The sequence below is a fragment of the Curcuma longa genome, chromosome 15 (assembly GCF_044706935.1).
Source record: "Curcuma longa cultivar G26 ecotype Majalengka, Jawa Barat chromosome 15, ITB_CL_G26_1.1, whole genome shotgun sequence".
Classification (NCBI taxonomy): domain Eukaryota; kingdom Viridiplantae; phylum Streptophyta; class Magnoliopsida; order Zingiberales; family Zingiberaceae; genus Curcuma; species Curcuma longa.
This window is the reverse complement of record NC_133875.1, coordinates 11,216,961-11,235,375: the sequence shown is the minus strand read 5'-3', so window position 1 is coordinate 11,235,375 and position 18,415 is coordinate 11,216,961. Positions and strand designations below refer to the sequence as shown.

Genomic DNA, 18,415 nt, shown 5'->3' with positions numbered 1-18,415 from the left:
TAATGGATCATCAAGAAGATCTAGAATGGGATGTTCATTTTTTTCCACGACCTTAGCTTGATCCCCATCCTTAGCTTGTTGGGTTGCAACTTGTTCTCCATCTTTGACTCTGTCATTCCCCCTCTCCTCAAAAGGATTCGTGCTCGAATCTTTATCATCTACATTAGAGGAAGAAAGATTAGATCATTGAATATAACACTCATATTATACTAGGCAAGTCAAGCTTGTGGCACTATCACTGATTTGAGCAATGATTTGAAATGATCCATCTCCATAGGGATCCATCTTTGTAGGATGTTTAGCCAAGAACCTATCCTTTCTGATATGAATACAAACCCAACTTCCGGGGTTCAAAGATCACTATGAAAAACTCTTTGGGCCTTAATATTGCCAAGTCTCCAAGGTCTTCATCAAAGCATACATCTTCATATTGTAAATTAGATAGTTCAAAGCCACTTGCCAAGCTTCCCACTAAGATAAGCAAAATGTTAGCCTTCTTGTATTAACACAATTCCAATATCTATTTATGAGGTATCATACTTATTTTAAAATTTTTTAGCAAAATCAAGTAGTGTCAGGAATGGTGCAAAACTTGGCCTCTCCTTAAGCAAATTGAAAGATAAATCTTGCTCATGACCCTAATAAAACTCAACATTATTAACAACTTCATTGGTGTAGGTAAAATACTAAAGTTCTTAACCAATCTTCTATAGAAACTAGCCAACCCATAAAAGATACATACCTCAGTTATGATTTTTGATATTGACCATTCACAAATAGCCTTGTCTTTCTCTTCATCAACCACTAATCCCTTAGCACTAACAATATTACCATGAAACACATTCTGATTAGTGCAAAAAAACATTTCTAAATGTTAGCATAAAACTTCCCATTTTGCAAAACAAGTTGAAGTTTCTGTAAATGATTAAAATGCTCCTTTAAATTTTTTCTATAAATCTATATATGGTTCATTAATCTAATAAAAATATTAGTTAACCCAAATGACATACCTAATCATTCATACAAATTGTTCTTGGTTTTCAAAGCAAATTTTCATTTGTCTCCCTCATGCATGTGAATTGGCTGATAATTAGACTTCAGATCAATTTTAGAGAAATACAAGAACTATGTAATTCATCTAATCTAGGAATAGGATAATGATACTTTACTGTATTTTTGTTGATAACTTTGTAATCAATACACATTCTCCAAGTTCTTCTTAGGTACAAACAAAATAAGAATTACATAAGGACTCAAACTTTCTTGAACATATCCTTTTTTATCAATTCTACGACTTGCCTTTGAAACTCCTTTGTCTCCTCGGGATTGCTCCTATGCTTCTATAGGTCGATTGATTATGAATTGTTGCTCTTGGGATGAAATCAATTTGGTACTCTATTCCCTTAAGTAGTGGCAATCCATCAGGAAATACATTATCAAATTTTGCAAAAAAGATTTAACAACACTAGACAAAGTAGGGTTAAAAATATTAATGTTGAAATAAGTCTCCTTGTATAAAAGTATAATCATTGGGTATTAGAGACGAAGATTGACAAAAACACATGATACATTGATGTACAATGAAAATACAATTAATTAAAAGATATATCCCATCAAACTTTAATAGATTAGTTAACAAGTATGTAGACAAAACAAATTCCTTAAGTCAATTCTTGAAGTTATTGCTCGAAGGCCTTAGTGCTCTTATAATCAATGTACCTGTAGCTAAAATGAAAGAATCGTGCTCAAATACATCTCTCTATAACTCATGCTTAGAAAAATCCTCTAAAGATAATTTAAAAGAGTCCTATAATTACACTTTAGATGAGCACTTTAATGATGCAATATTAGAACCTCTAATAAACTTTCTTTTTTGGCATGCAATCAACTAGATACTTATCATGAATTTGACCCATAGGTTATAATGCATTCATGTTATATAGAAAAGGTAAAAGAAGAAACTAAATGGAACAAGTAATATAAATAATAATGGAAGATATTAATTTAAAAATTTTCAAATCACTTCGCGTGAGTCTTCTGTAGCTATTTATATCTTTAACGCTCATCAATTAATTGAGGTAAATTTTTTATTTTTTTTTATCTACCAAATCGAGAAATATAAATGTTGATGCTATGGTAAAAATTATATTGAGTAATAATTATTATAAAACATCTAGTGATGTAACAAATTCTCATAGTGCATTCATTAATTTAAATTTCTTCATCATATCTACTTAGATGTATTCATATATACAATATCTACTTTATTTGGTCATATTATAAGGAAGATTGATTACAATATTGATTTACTTAATTTCCAACTTGTTTAAACTTAAATTCAAATTTTAAATTGGAGTATATGCTAATTTGTTGGGAGAAGTTTGAACACTTATTGTTATAGAGTTTGTGGAGTCCTTTTTATTATCGCCTTCACATATTCACATCACATGATTCAGTGAAGACATAGACATCAATCGATATACAAAAAGCCAAATTGCAAAAAGAGAAATAAAGTACATGTATTTCTTTCTCAATGGAAGCGATATTTAAAGGAATATTACTAGATAGAGTTACTGAAACAATTATTTCCTACTCTTGGAAAAGATGACCTAAGAAAAAAATTGAAAACTCACTGATGATTTCTCCACTAGTGGAGGAGAATAATGCAAAGTAGTAAATAAATTGGTATAATAAAAAACAATGGTTAAAGAAATAAACCGACAATAACAACTGTCCAATTTGGCTAATGAGGCACCTTCTTTTTGCACCTATGTGCAGTGCCACCGTACTTGACTTGGACCACCTCACCTCCACACTTGGCGGATTTGAGTTCTCTTCGGTTGAGAAGAATAACACAGTTAAAAATTTTAATTCTAGTTAAAATTGCTCAAAAAATTTATAGTTTCTCAGAACTTTTCAAAAGAATTTATTTAGTTTTTATTTTAAAAATAAGTGAAGACCTTTTTTTAAAAAAGGTCCCTATGGTTTTTTTGGGATAAGTTGTTGTGTTAGGATTAGGATCTCATGTAATACAATTTTAATTAACTTTTTTCTGACTTATAATTGCTAAATTTTATTGGGAGAATTGTTTGTTCACTATGCTGCATCAATCACATACTCAAGCTTCTTTTATTGAATGTTCATCTTCAATGTACTCTTTGCTAGGTGGTTAATGCTTCTCAACTCTCTAGTGATCTACATTTATAGTTAGATTGCATATTTCTCTGACTTATAATTGCTAACTTTTATTGGGTTTGTTCACTATGCTGCATCAATAACATCATCAAGTTTTTATTGATTGTTCATCTTCAATGTACTCTTACCTAGGTGGTTAATGCTTCTCAACTCTCTAGTGATCTACATTTATAGTTAGATTGCATATTTCATGTATAAGTACCAAAGCTTAGCTTTCAATTATCTGCAGCATGTTCCGTTAAAGATTGAATTGGGTTGCCTTGATCTCAAAAACTTAGGTCTCAGTTCATAAATTTACAGTATGTAAATGATGGCTTTTGCACGAACAACCTTTATAACAAAGGAGCAATCATGAATTAGTAATCGGTATTACTAATGAAACATTTTTCATCATTAAAATATTGGCTTAGTTTCTGTAAGTTTTCATTTGGTATCTACCATATAGTAAACTAAGTTGATGGAATTGTAGCTATCTTCCCATATACTTTCATGATCCAACAAACATTTTTCCTTAAAATGTTGAGCTATTGACTTCAAATATATATTTGATTACTGACATTATTGATGAATCTGGATTGAGCTATTTTCTTAATTTATATTTCATTGTTGATAATTTCTATTTTTGCCATATAGCAAAGTACTTGATTTGCTATTTTCTCGATCTATCCATATAACTGCTGAGCTATTTTCTCTGGTTGTCATTGTTGAGGTGGTTGTCATTGTTGATCAATCCTTGGGCTATCTATCTCTTGCCATTTAGCAATTGTACTTGATGGAATGGTTGCATGTTTCGATACATTTGTCATGATCCAGCAACCATTTAGCCTTAAACTGTGGATCTATTTTTCTTATATTTAGCAGCTGACCTTGTTGATTAATCTGGAATTTGGTTGTTGGCTTGCTGCAACACCATTCATTTTCAATATATTTTTATACTGCCGTGGTTGTTCCTGTCTGCCATCTTTTATCTCTCAGTTAGCTCATCTCATAAAATGGTTATTGAACTAAACTATCATTGTTGATACAAATTAACCTTGTTATGCTGAAGTTTCAGATTTTAATTGGAATGGTACAATTTTGATCTCATGTCGTGTAGTTGTATGCTCCCAAGCGTACTAAGAGGAATTAAAATAAAAAAGGGCAATTCAGTGCACGAAGCGCTCCGGCCAATACGGGATATTGAGGAAAGGCCGGACCACATTGGGTCTATTATAAGCAGTCTTATCCTGCACTGCAATAGTCCATTTTTGCAATTGGAACCCATGACCACAAGGTTACACTGTAACAATTTTACCATTGCAGCAAACCTCCCCTTAAAAGGAATTAACATAAGATTTATTTTAATATTCCTCCATTTTGCTTGTTTACTTTAAAATATGTTTATAATAATTAAAAAATTATTTTTAAAAAATTTAGAGCTATAAGTTACAAACAATTAAAAACTTTAAAAATAATTTTTTTTTTAGCAATAACGTAATCAATTTAAGTTTATTGTACCATACCAATACCTTTCTTTAATAAGATTACATCAATTAATTAGATAATTGAATTAATTTTTTTCACTTTTATTACTTCTATGTGTTAAAAATGAATTCATATAAAATTTGCTTTTGATAATCTTCTTCCACTTAACCTTTTTTACTTTTAAAAATATAACTATACGAATTAATAGTTAATTAAATAGAACTTTGTACTCTAAAAAAAATATTATTTAGATTCAGCTTGATGTGTGCCATAGTATTCTAAGTTGTCAGGATAATATAATACTCATTGGTTAGATTAGTATGTGCGACGTAGGAGGAAATACCCATGTCTATTAGTATTAAGGTTCGGTATTGGAATGACAAGTTTTCACTTTGCCGCCTAGAATGGTGTGAGATGTTAAACCATGTCGATAAGAATGGAGATTGACATTAATTTTTTGCCATTCTAATGATCCAGACTGTTATTTTCATCATTTGATTTGAATAATAACTCAAAACATATTCCTTTATCTAGAAAATAGGATCCTTAAGTGCTTGATGTTCTTGTTTTTCTGTCAGCAATTTCGAATTGGTGTTGTATTTTATCATCATCTGAATCTTACTATGGTAGTGTTCCATGTTGGAATCATACTATCTGAAACTATTCTCTTTGGCAGGTATGATCCTCGAAAGCGTATAACTGCAGCACAAGCACTCGAACATGAGTAAGGATTCTTTTCTTTATGTAGGTACATTTAAAATTTTTGCCCATTGTCACGGACCCAATATTATACAAAAAATGAGAATAAAAAAATAATTGAGAAAATAATTAGAAAAAAATACAATTATAGTGTATACTAAGCAAATGTGTCATAGATCACCCAAACCAACATTGGGAAATCTGTGGAATTGTCCCTCGTTGACCAGTGATAACTGAATGTATTGGGTGGAATACTTTTTTGAAACAGGATATGCGCATGGATAATTGGTTGTCATCTCCTGTTTTATTGCCTTGTTATTTGTTGAAGACTTGAAGTGATACCTTATAATTCTTATGCTAGCTATTAAGCATCAGTATAATTCTTATGTATTCAGTTTACACTTCAAATTTCACACTTCCAAATTTAAAAAAGGAATAAATAAAAAGCTTAAGAATCCAATTTTACTCCCTGATGCATATAAAGCTCAATTAACTCAACTATGGGCTTGGTTGCCTTTTACTTGTTATAGGAACTTGGAAGTTTCATTGTACTATACAAAGATCATTTTGTTAAAAATAAATCTTCATTCACATTTATGGTTATGTTTAAATGACACAAAAGATCTGATTGAATTTAAAACATTGTTGAATTGGTTTGAATTTCTTTGTGTTTAGACTCAATGTGGTCTGATGCTTTCTCGGGACACCGCATTGGCAGAAACTTTGTACACCTGGTTGCCATTTTATTGACTACCAATGCTCCTAGTGAAATGTTTGATAAATGACAATGTATTCCGAGATATTCAAAAACATAGTGACATTGCTTATTTTCCAACAGTAAAACAATAAAACAATAAAACTCCTTCCATTTTGTACTTGGACCATTCCTTGGATCATGTAATCAATTATTTCTACCATCTGCCAGATATTTAGATCGATAGGGCTATCAAACAGCTTGGATCCTAGCATACCAGCTTCCTCTACCACATCAAACACATTAATTTGTGATGGATATCAATGTCTCCCTTTTGTTGAGCAACATCTAAGCCAATAAATACTTCAAATTACCTAAATCTTGATTTGAAAGTGTTGATGAGTGTACAATTTAAACCTTTTGATTTCAGCTGAATCATCAACAATCATGATGTCATCCACATGACCAATGAAAAGGATACATTTTAACTAAGAGGCAAAGAGATACTGAATGTTTCGCTTTGAGACACTTGATGATACAAAAAATTGAGCGTAGAATTCAGTTTACCAAATCATTCTTTATAGTGACCTTTTCAATTTCCACACAGTAGCATATTTCCCTTGAGCACTAAGCTTGATAGGTTTCTCTATCAGTTTATCTCTATACCTCTTTATCTAGTTCATCCTAAAGGGAAGACATTTTTGGCATCCAATTGATACATAGATATAGCTGCCAATGTAAAAAAAACTAAAGTTGACATAGCCACAAGAGAGAATATGTCCCTTTAGTTAATGTTATATATCTCTGTGTGTACAATTTCGCTAATTGAGATTTAAGTTTTGCAAATTGAGCCATTAAGGGATGATTTAAAGTAAACAAGCATTTGCAACCAAACAATAGCTAGAAGGAAGAGTCATAAATTCCCAAATACCAATATAATATAATGTTTCTATTTTTCTATCATAGTTCATATTCATCTTAGATTAGATAAAGCCTCTAAGGTAGTCTGAGGTATCCTAACACAATCTAAAGTAGAATATTTTGGAGTGATGCAAATGGAATGTAATGAGAAAGGAGATGTGAGATATTGCATTTAGGAGTACATTTTCTTAGATTAACATGAAGGTCAAGATCAAAGGTGTAGTTTAGGATCATGGAAGTTTGTTAGGGCAGGGTATTTGGTAAAGGAACTACATTGAGCTTAAATTGTGGTCGTCCACTGTTCATTGGAGTAGTGGTCATGTCTCTAGTATCAATCACAAGATTGAGTAGACCATGAAGTACTTATGGAAAGCATTTCAACTATTTCGTTGAGTCATTGAGCAAGAGAAAAAGAGTGGATTTGGAGAATGCCACATCAATTTAAATGAAAGCTCAATATAACTCGAAGAATAACATCAATTGCCTAACTGTAGCTTAGAACACTTGACAATTGAAAACATAGGCCTTGTTTGGTTCATAAAAATTTTCTATTTTCAGTTTGCAGATTCTTGAAGATAAAAGAAGACTATTAAACATAAAAAAGAAAAAATATTTTTGGTATCACTCACCTCTAATAAATGTAAACATGCCAAACAATTGATGCTAACTATTTATTCTGCATCTCTTTGTAGCTGTTAAATTTTATTTTTCTAAAGGAAATTAAAATAAAAATTTTCGTTAAACAAATATGGTCTAAGGGAGCAATTTAATATTCTTAGAGGCTAAGATATTAATAAAGCAAGTGTTACCAAATACAGGATGGTTTATGGTATCACGAGGGAAGGAAATAGAAAAAGGAACTTGACCACAAGAAATGGAAAAGGATGTGATTTATAAGATGACATGATGTGAGAACCATATCATTTCAAAATTGGAGTATGAAGGGCACTTTCTTACTGTTTCAATCAAATGCCTATTCTTTCTTTACTGCAACAAAATGTGTTCCAGTGTTTGAGAATAATATGATTGATGGAAAGATTAAATAGAAAAACTGAAGCACAGCATTGTTGAAATTTATGATTTGCAATTCCAATCATATGATTCAAATTGGATTTGCAATAGAATTGTATCTATTTGATACAGATTGATATTCATCTGATTATGTGAAGGACCATTTGGAAGCCAAAGAATGAAAGAAGTATGAGTATTAAATTAGCTTGGTCCATTCCATTCAAATTTCTCTTCCTCTTTCATACAAACTTGTGACGTCTGTCTGAAGCTCTCTGCTCTTCTCATCACTGTCCATGAGTGAAGAAGACATCCTCCTGTCTCATGCTAGTATAGCGAAGAAGATAGCATCCACTGGTTGTACTACTGCCAGCGTCTAACATTTGCTCTCCACTGGTCTTTCCTCCACTGGCCGTTTTCTTATTCCTCCACCATCAGATTGCCCTAAACATCTTCCTCTCCATCAAATCAGTTAGACAACGACCAGCAACACCCAATTTACTATTCTGTTTTTCTATTAGCTGTTAGTGTTAGTTTTATGCTAGGATATGCTCCCAAAAAGAAAATAAAGATAACTGATATTATGTGGGAACGATGTAAGGAACTTGGTGAAGGAAATAAAATGAGATTGGAGTGCAATTGCTGCCAAAATAAATATTGGTGCAGTGTTATTAGAATTAGAATCATGTAGCTGGAACGAGAAATGAAGTTGCACCTCATTCACAGTTTCTGGAGATGTCAAAAAATTAGTTTTTGAAGATATTTGGTGGCTTGAAAGATGATATGACAGAATGTTTGAGTGAAAAAATGTGTTAGTGTCGGTATTAAGCAAGCAGGAAGAGGAATTAAGCTTTTGTACTAAAAGGAGTTGAACTTGGTAAAAGCAAATTACAATGAATAAGATTGTGAAAATAAGTAAACTTATGATTCAAGATACATACGGTGTGTGTACGGTAACGTTAAAGATTCATATGAAAATTTCAATTGATAGATTAGTTTGGTGAGAAAATATTATCCAGGTCATGACTGATAATGCATTTTATCATGTAGCAGCAAGAAGATTGTTGGAAGAGAAAAGAAAAAAAAATATTTTGGTTTCCTTGACTTGTACATTGTTTAGATCTTATTCACTATTTCAAAAGCAAAGCATATCACTGTCTTTATTTATCATCACATATTAGTACTTGTACTGAAAATTTAGGTAGGTGATTTAGCAAGGCTTGCTGTGATAAGATTTTCCTTATTATATCACATTAAAGAGTATGCTAACATTTCTTTTGCAAGAGGATTTAAACAAAGAGTGTGTAAGATTTTATGTTACGTGATCAAAGATTTTGGAAATCGATGAAGTTCTACTTGAAACATGTGATGCAAAACCGACTATGAGATGTATCAATGAGGCAATAGACAGAGCCAAAGGATGAACTTTAAAACTTTAATGCTCTATTTATCTCAGCAGATGGATAGAGGAGAGATGGATGATCTCTAGGGAAAAATAATTCACTGTGGAAAGAAAAGAATTCCCTAGGAAGGAAAGGAGGAGGGGACCTGTCGTGAGCTTGCAACTACTGTGTGGCTTTGTTGTTTCTTCTAAAACTATATGGGAACAAATCTAACCTCTAAAGAAAACATGTACAAGGTTTATATAGCCAGCATAACCCTAAGATCATAAGAGAAAAAGATCTATCTACCCCTGCTTCTCACAACACTCCCCCTCAAGTTGAACATATATATCAAACATGTTCAACTTGCTAAGAACAGAATTAAACATAGCTTGGGGTATAGCCTTCGTAAACATATCAGCAAGTTGGTCCTCAGATTTGACATAAGGCAAACATAGCTCTCCGGAATCAAGTCTCTCCCGAATAAAGTGGCGATCAATCTTGATGTGTTTAGTCCGGTCATGTTGTACTGGATTATTTGCAATATTGATTGCAGCCTTGTTGTCACAATATAGCCTGAGGGGTAATTCTGCTTTTAATCCCATGTCTTCTAACAAAAAACACAACCATAATATTTCTGCAAGACCATGTGCCATGGTTCGATATTTTGCTTCAGTACTGGACCGTGCACAAACATTTTGTTTCTTACTTCTCCAAGTTACCAGGTTTCCTCCCAAAAAAGTGCAATAGCCAGAAGTGGACCTTCTATCATCTCGAGAACCAGCCCAATCTGCATCAGAATAACATTCCACCTTCAGATTACCACCTCCTTTGAACAACAAGCCTTTTCCAGGACATGACTTCAAGTACCTTAAAATCCTGTCAACAACCTTCATATGGACAGTTTTAGGAGCATGCATGTACTGACTCACCACACTAACAGCATAGGTGATGTCAGACCTAGTCATAGACAAATATAGTAATTTTTCAACCAACCTTTGATATGTTCCCTTTTCCAGACTTGTAAGATCTTCCCCATTAGAACTAGTAAGATCATGATTTACTTCTATAGGAGTAGATGCTGGTCGACAACCCAACTTCCCTGTCTCCTTGAGTAAATCCAACACATACTTTCTCTGACATATATAAATTCCTTCTTGAGACCGAGCAACTTCAATACCAAGGAAGTACCTCAATAGTCCAAGATCTTTAATTTCAAATTCTGATGTTAACTTGGACTTAAGAGCCTGGATTTCAGCTTCGTCATCACCTGTAACTATCATATCATCAACATAAACCAAGAGAATGGTAGTTCTGCCTTCTTTCTTTTTAACAAAAAGTGTATGATCAACATTTCCTTGTTTAAAGCCAAACAATATCATGGTTTTGCAAAACCTATCAAACCATGCTCTGGGAGATTGTTTAAGTCCATACAAAGCTTTTCTTAGCCTGCAAACTTTTCTTTTTGTTTCGATTCCAGGAGGTGGCAACATGTAGACTTCTTCATGAAGGTCACCATTCAAAAAGATATTTTTAACATCTAGCTGAAATAGAGGCCAATCATATTGAGCAGCAAGAGAAAGAATTACTCTGACCAAATTCAGTTTTGCAACTGGAGCAAAAGTCTCCAAGTAATCCACCCCATATGTTTGAGTGAATCCCTTGGCAACAAGTCTGGCTTTATATCTGACCACTTCACCCTCTGAATTATACTTGATAGCATAGACCCATTTAGAACCAACCAAGTTCTTCCCCTTTGGAGGATCAACTAATTCCCAAGTACCATTCCTGTTAAGAGCCTCTATCTCTTCATTCATTGCTTCCAGCCACCTAGCATCCTTTACAGCTTCATAATAAGAAGAAGGTATAGCATGATTTGATAACTGTGAAACAAAGGCATGATATGAAGAAGAAAAACGAGAGTAAGAAACGTGATTGGAGATAGGATGTTGAGTACATGACCTGACCCCTTTCCTAATAGCAATCGGAAGGTTCAGCTCATTCATATTTAATGACTGTTCCAAGGAATCAGGAGCCAGAGCATCTGATTCGGCTAGCCGGTCAGTAGTAGGTCCTTGCTTATGTCTTCGTCGCTTGTAAGTGATAATTTCTTGTGAAGACTGCGAGCCCAGTGATGTTTTTTCCATGGCATCCAGTGGAATAGGAGATGAGACCACTTGAGGTACATAAGGAGACACAGAAGAGGTAATATTCTCCCCTTGAGGATGAGGCTGAAGAGAATAATAAGACTCGGACTCAAAAAAGGTAACATCCTTCAAGACATATCTCGTCCTAGTAATAGGATCAAAGCACTTGTAGCCTTTCTGGCAAGTGGAATATCCTAGGAAAACTCCTCATATAGAACGAGGATCAAGTTTGGAGGACTTGGGACCAAGAACATGAATAAAACAGAGAGAGCCAAAAACCCGAGATGTAAGGGAGAACAACGTGGTGCCAGGACGAAGAATAGTGAGAGGGCACCGATACCCGAGACCTTTGGATGACAATCTATTGATGATATAGGCAGCGGCAAGGACAGCATCAGCTCAGAAATATTTGGGTAAGTGGCGTTGAAATAATAGTGCACGGGCTGTTTCAAGGATATGACGATTCTTTCTTTCAGCCACTCCATTCTGTTGTGGTGTGTAGGGACAGGATGACTCATGAAGAATTCCTGAATCCTCAAGGAAAGTATTTAGAGACTGAGCAAAGTACTCACGGGCATTATCAGAACGTAAAGTCTTTACTCTTGTATGAAATTGAGTTTCTACCATTCGACAAAAAGTTTGAATGAGTCGAGGAACTTCTTCCCTGCTTTTCATCAAATAAAGCCATGTACAGTGGGTGTAATCATCAATAAAAGAGAGAAAGTATCGATAGTCATCCAAAGAAGTCACAGGAGAGGGCCCCCACACATCAGAATGAACAAGATCAAATGGAGAAGAACTTTTCTTTATGGACTTAGAAAATTGAGTTCTACAATGTTTTGATAACTGACAGACTTCACACGGAAGTGACTCAAAAGAAACTGAAGAGAAAAGACTAGGAAATAAGACTTTCAAAGACTGAAAGGATAAATGTCCCAACCGGGAATGCCATAAAAGGATTTCTTGATGTTTATTCTCCAAACACTGTGCTGTAGACTTCAGAGCAGATGTCATTCCAAGCTGATAGTAATAAAGACCTCCTACTTCACGGCCAGTCCCAATTGTTTGCTTGGTCTCGAGATCCTGGAAGACACAATGATCAGGAAAAAAGGTTACTGAGCAGTGAAGTTGTTTTGTAATGCTGCTAACAGAAAGTAAATTAAGAGAAATAGAAGGGACATGAAGGGCAGAGGATAGGATAAAATGATCTGCCAGTTGTATGGAACCTTTGCCAGCAACAGTGGCTTTGGTTCCATTTGCAATGGTCACTTTATCTTGCCCAGAGGACAAAGAGTAGGAAATAAAGGAGTTAGCAACGTTTGTCATATGATCCGTAGCTCCTGAGTCAATGACCCAGGGGCTATAAGAGCTCGAACCAGCAACACTCAATCCCAAGCCACGGATACCTGTGTGCGCTTGAGATGGAGTGGTAGAGGCAGAAGATGAAGCCTGAAGCCGCGAGAGAAGGTGCTGAAGGTTGACAATGTCAGTAGAGGACAACCCAACAGGAGAAGACACAGAGGAACCAGCAGTCTCCTCCTCCACTAATTTCTTGACAGCAACATTCCCACGACTAGGGGCCTTCTTGTCACTGTATTTGAATTTGTCAGGTTTCTTCTCCAGATATTTCTCCCAACAAAAATCTGAATCATGATTAGTCCTCTTGCAGTGCCGACAAAATTTATCACCTTTTCCTTTAGTTCCCCTAGGCTTGGACATGTTTGCAGAACTGACAAGAGCAGAAGTCTCCCCAATTGGAGTGCTGGTAGCAGAAATACCCTTGTTGCTCATGGTCCTTTTCCTGCCCTCCTCACTGAGAACTTTGTAGTAAACTTGTTCTAGAGAGGGAGTAGGATCAAGACTAAGAATTTGTCCTTTTAAACTCTCAAACTCTGCATGAAGCCCATCTAGAAACTTAATAATTCTGTCCTTCTCCAGAAGCTTTAGATATCTCTGGTGATCATCAGTGGAAATCCAATTCTCCATCCTGTAATAGTCAAACTCATCCCATAGCCCCTTCAGAGCAGCAAAATAATTGGTGACAGACATAGAACCTTGATCAAGTTTAAAGATTTGATTACTTAGCTGATAAGTACGCAACATATCATGCTTGCGTCCGTACATTTGCTCCAGAGTCTTCCACATGTCAAAAGTTGTTTTGTTATGAAGAATGACCTGTTTGATGTCAGAACTGACGGAATTGAATATCCAAGTCATCAACTGAATATTGTCACGCCTCCAAATACGAAAGTTTGGGTCCTTTTCATCTGGTTTCACTTTAGTACCATGAAGAACATCAAGTTTATCATGACCTTCAACATAAAGTTCAACAGCAATTGCCCAAGATGCATAATTTGTCTCTGTCAATTTCTCTGAGGTTATCTGAAGACTGGATCCTCCAGTTCCTGACATTGTGAAAAACGATTGTACCTGTCCAAAAGAAGCCATAGGATCTAGAGAAATACCAGAAGTTTCTCTAGAGGTGTCCGCCATAAAACAAGCAGAGGAGGTGATGTTCTCTGTTCGGTTGCAGAGGAGGGCAGCAAGGAGAGGAGGGTCGTGGCAGAGCTAGCGACGGTGGCTCTCCTGGTCTTCTCCACGAGGCAGAAGACTGAACGGAGAGAAGAGAAAGAAGGAACGTGGCTAGAGTTACTCGCGATCTGCAGACGACAACCTCTGCACGTGGCCAGATCGTGGCTGAAGACAGCGTTGCACGCGTGGCTGTGCAGTGCTTCGGAAGAGGTGAAAGGCTTGTAGCAGACGTAGCAATGCAGGGGCGGCGATGGCGATGGCAATGGCAGGGGAGGCTCGGTGTTGGTCGCCGGTCGCGGGTCTGCTCTGATAAGCCGGGCTGCGCTTGCGGGCGGAAGAAGACGAAGCTGGAGAAATGCGATCTGGAGGAACGCGACGAGAGGACGCTTCGTCGCGATCTGAGAGATGGAGGCGAGGCACGACTTGTCGCGTGTGGCGGCGACGGAGAAATTCGCTGCGGAGGAGAAACTCGCAGCGGAGAAGAGCGCACGCGGTGGCGTGGGCGCGCAGAGAAATTGAACAGGAGCAAAAAATCGTGAAATCGCGATTAGAGTTTTAGGGTCAGCGCCGAACCCTAAAGTTGTAGCTCTGATACCATGTTAAAACTATCTTAACCTCAAAGAAAACATGTACAAGGTTTATATAGCCAACATAACCCTAAGATCATAAGAGATAAAGACCTATCTACCCCTGTTTCTCACAACATGTCCTATTTCTCATTTTATGCCAGTTGAACGAAGAAACTATCTTAACTGTCATGTAATCCATCCTTTTCCTATTTTGTTCTTCAGGGTACACGGGGCATAAAGAAATTGAGGCTTGTTATCGACATGTTTAGAAACTCAATGATACTCGATTAAATTTATAGCTTCATAAACTTTAGTCCTTCAGTATTAATTATAGTTTATTCTTTAGTTTTATTACACAACACATTTATAATGTAACAAATTGTGATTCTGACACTTTCAATTTTTTAGGTCCCATTGTTATTAAAATTTCAATCTAGATGTGGAAGTAAAAGTTGGTTTGAATACTGTTTTTCTCCTTAACTTCGTAGTTAAAATAAGAACTGACGTTTCTTAAGAAAGTTATATAGCTTTGTGATGGGAAAGCTATGATGAATAGTGTCTAGAACATTTTCATTTTAAGCCTCACTTGTAGTGGTAAGTTATGAGAGAGAAATTGGAGGACACTCGAACATATGTACTCTAAAAGAAGAAATCATTTGTAGTAGTAAAAATATCCTTGTCTATGCCAACTAAAATCTTCAACTTGAATTGAGGCAAGAAAACTCGACAAGAGAAAGGGGATTTATATGATCCTATATATCTATCAGATATGGAGTTTGATGATAAATAGATTCCAGAAGCTAAGGACCCTAGTTTACCGTATGATCATTTATAGATGGATGTCTAAGAATGTTTTAATATTGAAGATGGGGCATTTGTGAAAAGGAAAAAGTGGGAAATGTCCAATAATGAATTTTCACATATTTATATTCAAGATTAACTAAGAATTGTAAAAATTTTATGAGAGGTTATCTTGCTTTTTGTTGGTCCAAGAAATTTGAATATAAATGTGGATGTAAATGGAATAGAGAAAATAGAAGTTGAAGAGGAGGAGATTGTGAATGATGCGTATGATAATGAGGAAGATGAAGAAATTATATTGTTAGACGACGATGATGCGATTGGAGACATGGATTTCAGAGTTTTAGACTTTCAATATTGAAATTAAAACTCATACTTTTGACTTTTGTGATTTAAGTCTCATGTAACTTTTTATTTTGTGGATTATTCCACTATTTTGAAGAGATCAAGTATACCATTTTGTTTGTTTTGTTGTTTGTTATTCTTGTTTTACTAATGATATCCTTTTATGCTTTGGGTGAAGTGTTATTATCATTAGTTCTTAATGTGTGCTAATAAGAAATCTTAATGTCACCTATTTAATTAATTGATACAAGAGGATCTCATCACAGTGCAAGAGGAAATTAATTTATATCATTTCATTGTTTTTTGTATTCTTGTAGAAGACAAAATTAATTAACACTTGAATTAATATATTACTATAAATTTTAACGAGTACAATATCACTCATAATGTCAAATAGTTTCTCTCAAACATATTAAAATTTACTCTGTTCAAAGCTCTAACCATGCAAGATCACTTTAAAAATTGGTAAATGATTCTATAGAACTCCAACTTTAAAATATGAGCTTAGTGTAGACAATTTCAAACATCAAATTCAGGTGATAATAAATAGTTATAACGTAAATTAGTAAAGAGAGATAAACTAGTTGGATAAAGAGATTGAAAACTTGTTGACCTGATAAGTATAAAGCATATACTTATTCTATTAATCAATTTTTATGATTTTAATTACATTTGAAGCTAAAAGTCATCCCATTAGTTTCAAATATATTTTATAGATTTTCTTGGACCTTACAATTCATGGTTTTCGTTAGTACCAAAATTATTCATGATACAAATTTTGATTTAACAACCTTGCTAAAAGATACAATGGAAACATTTTTGTTATATTCTAAGAATTTAACTTGGGTGTAATGCCAATTTTTATATTATGGTTGATTGGTGTTTAGTCATTTTATCTAGGGTTGAGCTAAACTTCTGGTGATATTGGCTGCTATGTAAAAGTTGATTTTTTAATGTAATCAACTTGATCGAGGTTTAATTCTGATTGCATTTTCTTGGTTCCTGATTTAGAAGTCAATTGTCCAAAATTTTGATTTTGAGTTGGGTTTGAGTTAGATTGAGTTGTGATCATGTTAGGATTCAAACTAATTAATTTTAGGTTAAATTAGGCCTTTGATTATTATTTTTAGAATATATTAGTGAAGTTTAATGTCGGGTTCAGTTGAGATCAAATTGGATTCAATTCGACTTCTGAATTAATGATATATGATTCAACCAACAGATCACTAGTTTGGTTTGGTGTCAAGATCAATCAAGATTACATTGGATTCAATTGGACTCCAAATAGGTGATTTATGATTCAACCGATTTCTAACTACTTTGGTTTAATGGAGTAGCTATTCAATGGTTTGATTAGAGTTTTGGGTTTTAACTAAAAAGGTGTATTAGAGGTATTTTATTCATTTATTTTTTATTTACTTAAATAATATTAAGATGGGTTTGAGTCGAGATTAATTTGGTGAATCAAATTAGTTTTTGACTTGTTCTACAAGATAAGGCTTGGGTTTAACCTAAAGTTGGCATTTAGTGGGTTTAATCAAATGTAATTCTTTATTAAAATCCATCTTGAGCCTGAACCCCTTGATTTACAAACCCTCATGGCCCTTGCTCCCAGTCAACCCTTAAGAATCCCGTTTTTGTTTTGCTAAACTGCTTGTAATCCTCACGATACCCATACCTCTTCCCTCTTTTCCTCTCTTGATCCCAGTTTTCCCAAAAGGACACCAAGCCTTCCAACTTCCGGCATGAAGGACTTGTGAGCCTCCTCTTTCAAGCATCCTCTATCACATAATCTCACATTAATTGCAATCGTTGCAAGTCCAAGAAAATGCAACTCAAATTGTTTCATAGTTGAGTTTTTGACTACCTCGAGGATCAACTTTTACATGCTTCTCAATAGATCCAATAATTTAACTCATCACAAAATACAAGGATTAAACACCAACTAACCTCAATAAAAATAATATTTTTTGATATTTGACCTTAAAATTTTGGGAATATGACAATTTTTTTAGCATTGTTATTTTCAATAAACAATAAGGTTACTAAATTGTCATTTCATCTCACATTAAAAGAAAAAGGAAATAGAGAAAACTTTAAACCATCTTGTTACGAAAAAGAGCAAATTCATGTGCCGACCCATGCCACTTGAAACCCTTGAAACATTTTGTTCTAATTTTAAATTGGAAATATAACTTGTTTGCATAGGGTGGTGATATTGACACAAACAAAGGGAGAGAGCTACAAGATGCGGAATGGTGCACTAATATAAAGAAGACAAAGCAAAAAGGGGGGGGGGGGGGGACACTTGAACGCGATGACTATGGTTGGAGTGGCTAGTGGGGCTGAATAACCTCGTTCGTAGCTCGTATACTTACAAAACTTGTTATGCAACAAAAGTTCAAATGAAAGTAAACAATGAAAAAAACACTGAGCAAATCACAGAATTTTAATGTGGTTTGACAGTGCTCCCTTAGTCTCCTACTCCATGGTTATGCACCTTTAGATGGATCACTACTTGAACGCGCCTCTACTTTTCTTCGTGGCCAACAACCAAAGGTGGAGAAATCTTTTACCTCTTACAAAGATGAACTTTGAGCACAAGGGATTACAAGGCGTGAGCACTATAGAGAGAATACAAGAATTGAACACTTAGAG

General features: G+C 34.8%; 2 protein-coding genes across 4 annotated transcripts in view; one reads left to right on the top strand and one right to left on the bottom strand.

Moving 5' to 3' along the window:
• LOC141846146 (cyclin-dependent kinase E-1) overlaps positions 1-18,415 on the top strand; it is a 51,929-nt gene that overhangs the window by 14,942 nt on the left and 18,572 nt on the right. For all 3 annotated transcript variants that reach the window (XM_074734143.1, XM_074734142.1, XM_074734141.1), the window contains exon 11: positions 5,336-5,383. In XM_074734143.1, coding sequence (XP_074590244.1) covers positions 5,336-5,383 — 48 coding nt within the window. The remainder of the gene's footprint in view (positions 1-5,335; positions 5,384-18,415) is intronic.
• On the bottom strand, positions 12,670-13,559 carry LOC141845847 (uncharacterized). The gene is made up of 2 exons (XM_074733846.1): positions 12,914-13,559; positions 12,670-12,782 (listed from the first exon to the last, which is right to left on the bottom strand). Exons 1-2 carry the CDS (start codon positions 13,557-13,559, stop codon positions 12,670-12,672), a joined length of 759 nt encoding a protein of 252 aa, XP_074589947.1.

Coding starts and splice junctions, on each gene's coding strand:
- LOC141845847 (XM_074733846.1), bottom strand. CDS start 13,559: ATGTCTGTCACCAATTATTTTGCTGCTCTGAAGGGGCTATGGGATGAG. Junction 12,783..12,913: donor ATCTCAAGCGCACACAGGTA/TCCGTGGCTTGG, acceptor TCTGGGCAAGAT/AAAGTGACCATTGCAAATGG.